General features: G+C 42.9%; 1 protein-coding gene across 9 annotated transcripts in view; it reads left to right on the forward strand.

Annotated features, from left to right (window-relative positions):
• osbpl3b (oxysterol binding protein-like 3b) overlaps nt 1-3302 on the forward strand; it is a 36534-nt gene extending 33232 nt beyond the window's left edge. For all 9 annotated transcript variants that reach the window (XM_035530625.1, XM_035530626.1, XM_035530627.1 and 6 more), the window contains 3 exons: nt 641-767; nt 1569-1691; nt 2250-3302. In XM_035530625.1, the coding sequence (XP_035386518.1) occupies nt 641-767; nt 1569-1691; nt 2250-2346 (347 nt within the window). In that variant the 3' untranslated portion in view covers nt 2347-3302. The remainder of the gene's footprint in view (nt 1-640; nt 768-1568; nt 1692-2249) is intronic.
• The last annotated feature ends 3329 nt before the right edge of the window (nt 3303-6631 follow it).

Below are 6631 nucleotides of genomic sequence, written 5' to 3' on the forward strand. Positions count from 1 at the left end.
CGCATCCACCCCTCAGCCTGGGTCCATTCCCCTCCCCTAGGAGATCATACTGGACTCTACAGCATCCCTTGGCGGCAGGGAAGCTTCCGCTCCCCATGGCGTCACGGCAACATGCTACTGACACTGTTCGTAGGGAAGGCAGAGGGCAGCGACCAAGCCCAGCTTCAAACCTGGGTCTTCCAGGTGGCCACTGCATGCTCTGACTACCAAACCAAAGAACAAGCTCCCTGACATGACAGTTAGAGCAAACCTTTAACCCGCTGAGTGATGCTCATGCCGCCCTCTCTTTCAGAGGGCGACCGTCTCTGTCAAAGTCTGTGTGCACTGGGAGCACACCAGCCAGTCCCAGACTTTACCATGGAGTCTTTTTTTGCATTGTTCTGAGTTTGTTTGCCAGCGTACATGGAGCCTGCATACAGCCCCTGTTAATCAACTGTTCATCCCAATTAGGAATATCAGTCATCTGTCACTAAAATTAAGTACAGTTGCCAGGTATATCACAATAATACATAGTGTTATTTTGAACAAAGAATGTGGAGAGCACATGGCGAGATGACATGGTTTTGGAGGGTAAAGCAGACTTTGTGTTTCTGTGTGTGTGTGTGTGTGTGTGTGTGTGTGTGTGTGTGTATGTGTGTAGATCCAATGCCCCCGGAACATGAGCAGTATTACGGCTTCACCAAGTTTGCTCTTGAGCTGAATGAACTGGACGCACAGACCAAACCACTACTGCCGCCCACAGACACCAGATTACGCCTGGACCAAAGGTAAAGCACTGCAGATACGCTGCCCACATCGATATTTACTACTGATCATTACATCTATATTTAATCCTGATAATTTCATTGCTGTAGCTAAGAGGAGTTGACATCAGCACTATTAATATGTACAGAAATACTGAAAGGGAAATTTAGACAAAGATTTTTAGTCTAGGATAAATCTACAGACCTTTTGACTCTGATGGTCACTCGTTTGATAACAAGCTTCTTAATATGGTTTGGGTAGAAAAAAAATGTTACTTAAGCTATTTAATTCTATATTGCTGTAATTATTGCTTTTATTTTGGAATTCATATCATTCTGAGCATCTGGCTGGGAAAAACAGTGCCCGCTACTTAGCATTCTTAAAGAACTTGACTGAGAAAATGCTTTTTTTAACAGCATTTTTGGAGTTTTGACACATCATGCCTAGACCGTTAGAACTGTTGTAAATAAACCTGCAGTTGTCTTGTAGTTGATTGGTATGAGATATTACTGGGCTTAATCCTCATTCTGCACACATAGACTGGGCCTCTGCTGAGTCAGTTTTAGTGTGAAAAGTGATGATTAAATACTGAAGACAGACAGACAGTCGTGAGAGCTCGGCTAGAGTTTAGGGTGCCTTCTGCTGTGTGAAGGAATTCGAAGCCCTTCTCTGGCATCAGGCTGGCGCAGGCAGCGGCTTCTGCCTCTGGTATCGCCTTGACGTCAGACAGAAGAGCCCTGGTATCAGCTTGACGTCAGACAGCGGGCAGATAGCTGATGCCTAACACGTTTCCTAACTTGTTGCATACCAATGTGCGTCTGTAGGTTACTGGAGGAGGGGAACGTGGAGGAAGCAGAAATACAGAAGCAGAGGATCGAGCAGATGCAGAGAGACAGACGCAAGGTTCTCGAGGAGAACGACATGGAACACGAGCCACGGTTCTTCCAGTATGACCACACTGCCAAACCCCACCCCCAGGGGCAGTTGACGCTGTACTCCTATAAGATCCTGGCTGGAGTCATTTCTGCATTTTCTAAAGCAACAGTGCCATATAGTGTACTGCAGGGCTACATCTCTGCAGAGTTGATCAGTCTCTCTGGTTTTGAGACTCCTCCAGTAATTGCCAAGGCCTTTTTGAGTGGAGCTGGCTGGTGGGTCCAGAGAAACATTAAAGCCTGCAGAACTGTGGCCCTCTAAAGACCCGCATTTGTTGTGCATTTTAGAATTGGGTGCTCGAGTCATATTTACTTTTTTCCCAGAGATTGGGTTTAGAGATTTGTTTATTTTTGTTTGTATATGTTTATCGTTCAAGCTTCAATGAAATGATAACAGTATTGGATGTGTAGAGAACTAAAATCAGATTTGAGAGTGTGTTCAGACATAGCCTCAGATAACTGTCGATGTTGATTTTAGTTTCTGAAGGCTTCTGCGCTGACATAAAAAAACATTTGATTACCTTTACCAAATGGTCACAACTTTTTTTTTTTTTACCATGTTGCTAACAGGAAATCAACAGATGACACATGGATCAGCAACAACACATACTGGGACTTAAGGAAAGAGCCAGGCTTCAGTAATTTAGACTTCCCAGTGCTGTGGTGAGCAGGAGCTAACCAGCTCATGCTGGTAGACCTCTACTGTCTGCTGCTAGTGGGGTGACTACTCACTGTTGCCTGCTCTTCTCTGCCCTGACCTACTTTCCGTATGAAGAAAGATCTTGCAGGCTTGAGGACCAACCATACGGAGAGGAAACCTTGATGAAGGCTATTTTCTGCCTAATTACATAGAGACAAAATGTGGAAGTATAAGACTGTTTGTCACATTGCTATATTCAAGCATCTTTCATTGTTTGATATTCCTTTTTAAATGCCTTAATATGCTTTTAATATCTTTTGTAGTGTCTTTATGGGGGCATATTTCTTGATTGTCTAGAAATTATGCAAACATGGCCCAGTTAATTATCTCTAATCATTACTGTGTGCAACTAGTAGCGCAAACATACTTACAGAAATAGCGTTGCATAGTGTCCTCTTGTGATGCAGTATGGTACTGCAGACAGTTCACGCATATCTAAGTTCTACCCAAAACAAACAAAACGGAACTTGGATGTGTGCATCTGAAATATGCTGTTGTCTGATCAAAGTTACATTGTCTACCTCTTTGAAAGAGATAGTATGGAAACTTCCATGCAATTTTTGGGGTACATGTTGCTATCTGAATTCCCCAGGTCTTATGCCTTATTCCATTTTAATCTGTCATTAATATAATCCTTAACCATGTATCAGTCATGTTACAGCTTTATCACGGTCCTGACTGTATTGAAGGATGCCTCTGAGATCTGCTTTCCACCCAGAGCCCTGGTTCAAACACATATGGACTGAACACTGATCATGCTGCACTTGTGAGTCCTACTGAGTGTTTCAGCTTTTCACTGTTTGACCTGCGCTCTGTGTCCAGCTGTCCACGAAAACATGCCGGCAAACAAGGTTGGGGTGGAGGGGTGTTGCGTAGACTGCTGCTGAGATATCTCTCCTTCAATAAACCATCATCTCTGCAAATGTTCTGGCTTTTTATACATTATTTTTCTATTTGTTTATTCATTCATTTTTGTTTTTTTGCTTTCTCTGTGTTATGATCACCTCAAAGTAGTACTACTTCAGCCCGTAAGTAAGCAGTTTAAGCACTCGGTACTCGTGAAAATTATTAAATTACATGTTTAAATTCTTGCAATTTAAAAACTGAAAAAGAGACTGAACAATAGTTTGTTAGATTAACTCAATGCCTTTTATAAAACAAGGTCAATAACATTTGTTTAATTAGATTTGCTGAAATTGTAAATGACCTATATTTAACTAAGTTATGTACTAGACCAAATTTGTGCTGAAACATTTGTTTAGCATTGCAGTGTGGTTACACATGATTAAATAGTGCTAAATACTGCATTAACATTTAACATTTAACCATGCAACCTTTCAACACTCACACCTACAACTAAACACCAATAACCTGTAGCCCCAGTAGCCTACCTATTACTGATTAAATAGAGAAACTCAAAACAGTGTTGGGTAAAATTTATCTACAAAGACAACTGTAGTTGAATCAGTCTCAGTAACGAAGTTTGTAAAGTGCACAACGCTTAATAGAAATATTTAATTTTGCAAGACACTTTTACTTGAAATATACACTCATAGCTAATTTAATGATAAGCATCATGTAGAGTCATCAGTAATAGATGATCATTATCTGTCCATCAGAGCTCTGTTGGCTGGTTATCTTTGGGTGGTACACCTCTCTACCCTGCAGTGGCAATAATGTATACAAATCTGACACTGCTATGCTTAGTACATTTGTATAATCTTATTGAACTTATGAAAATAGGATACCGGCTCGGATGTCACCCGGGTCAACAAGGTCTGCGTCAAGATCAGGGCAATCTGATGAAAGGTGGGCTACTGGAACAAATACAAGACACTCACGGAGTGGAGAATGGAGGACTTTTGGGATGCTGCTACGCAAGCAACCCGAGTGTTGTGAGGAGGGTATGCTCAGAGGATGTGGGAACTGTGGAAGCTCAGTGATTAAGGTACTTGACTAGTAATCAGAAGGTTTGTCAATTCAAGTCCCACCACGATGGGGGATACCTCATCACGGAGAAGGAGGTTGGGGATTGGCGAGCAAAGATCAACAGCTCTGGCTGCCTGGTTGAGGAGATACACATGAGAGGTAGAAGCCAGAGCTGGGGACTGAACAAGACATATGGGAGAAGGAGGCATCACACAACAACTGTGCCCAATTAGTTAGCAGCACAGGAACAGGTGCTAAAGTAGGGGATTCAGTAGGAGAGACAGAAGGGGATCTACACAGTGCTAAACTAAATTCATAAGGCATTACCCAGTACTCATAGTGTCCTCTGGTGGTAACAGAGGGTTTTCCACTCATCCTCTTCTTCGATGTGAATCAAACTATGCAATCCTGAGGTCTAATTTTGTTAAGTACCTGCTCTCTCTCAGTTGTTCTAAAGCTACCGAGATGAGGGTTAAACGATAAAGGTATTTCTTGACCTGGTTGCGGTTCTGATAATCAATATAAGGACGGAGACCTCCATCCTTCTTCTTCACAAAAAAGAAACCGGAAGCAACAGGTGAGGCGGATGGCTGAATGAAACCCTGTTGGTGGGCTTCATCTATGTATGCTTCCATGGATCTGTACTCCCCGTGTGAGGGGATAAATGCATGCCTTAGATAGCATGGCTCCATCTAATAACTCGATGGCACAGTCACATGGGCGGCGAAGAGGAAGTCGAGTGGCTTTTTCCTTATTGAATACAAAGAGATGTAGATGCTCACTGGGGATCAGACAGGCTTGACAATTAGCTGGGATTTCTACAGTAGTGGAGAGAGCCTGAATAGTGGGGAGACTAAGACAATTGTCTAAACAATAAGTGGACCAGCATTTGATTTCATGACCATGATATGAGGGGCTCAGTGCAATGGGGAATTCAGAAGTGTCAAGGACTAGGGATGAGATGAGTTCAGAGTGTTGGGCACTTGTAATGTGATTAAGAGGTCCTGTGTGCTGGGGTACTGATGTGAATCCCACAGCAGAACCATCAAGTGCACCTAGACATAGAGCACAGGAAAGTGGCTCCACTTGAATCTTCAACTCATCAACCAGGCATGCATGCATAAAATTCCCCTCTGCTCCAGAGTCAGACTGAGAGTCAATGGTGACAGGTAAAACAAATGATTTAGAAACCAACCCCATTGTGGGAGAACTTACCACATTACGCCAGTGGCTAGTGCAGGGAAATGGTGGTGTAGTGGAAGCTGCAGCCCCTGTTTCTGCAGTAACCATAAGGTAACCCCAACACCCCTCGCAGAAGGTCTCCTTGTCAAGATGCTTTGGAATACAAGTCTTTGCCCTACTGCCTGGCCAGACCTTCACCCCTGGGGCAACTCATTACACCCACTCTGAGAGGCTTCTTTTACAAACACCAGAACTCTTTTGGCTCCACTAAAAGGGGAACTGCATTCCCTTATCTGTAAGGACAGTTTATTACTCCACAAGGACACATGGTCCAAAACTTTACCTGTTCCCATTATTGATGAACACTGTCAATCATCATTTCTCAACAGCTCTCAATCAATGAACACAAAAAGTATAATGGTCCTGTTGTCACCAAGCCTTTTATTCTGGCTATTGCTACATCATTCGATGCGATGGAGTGGTTCATTCTCAGGTGCCACCTGGTGAAAAAGTTGCAACACCAGTTGGCTTTTGCCAAAGACTGTCCCAAACACAATTCAATCATCCTGCTCACAGACTTGAATTCTCAGCTCTAAAGTTGGCCATATATGACAAATTCAGTTATTGGTTGAGAGGGAGGGATTTCATTGCATGGTCTGACAACCTCCTGACATATTCTGAAAAAACTGAAGCTGTAACATGGAACAGTTAAGAAACGGACACATGTGCGGAGAAGAGCGAGATTTATTAAGGGCAAATCCATAATCAGAGTCGTTAGAACAGTCCAGGGCCAGTCAGCCAACACGTAGAGTCCAGGAATACATCTTAAATACTGTTTAAACATAAAATGAAATCCTGAAATACTGTTAAATTGTGTTAAATGTTTAAACATAAAATGAAATGTAATTTACTGTGGTGTATTTGTAGTTGAGGGGTTATTTAGCTGTTAGGTCTTTGTAGTTGAAGGATTTTTTAGCTGGGGGGGGGGGGTAGTTGCTAAGGGCAATTTCACTGATGGGGTGGTTGTTGAGGGGCTGTAGGGCAATTTGGGTGGTTGGGGTGGTGATACCGGCAGGGGACTACCGGCACCTTTTCCCTCAAGCACTGATCTTAAATAGTTCTCACTCATATCGGTAATACA

The sequence above is a fragment of the Electrophorus electricus genome, chromosome 10 (genome assembly GCF_013358815.1).
Source record: "Electrophorus electricus isolate fEleEle1 chromosome 10, fEleEle1.pri, whole genome shotgun sequence".
Classification (NCBI taxonomy): domain Eukaryota; kingdom Metazoa; phylum Chordata; class Actinopteri; order Gymnotiformes; family Gymnotidae; genus Electrophorus; species Electrophorus electricus.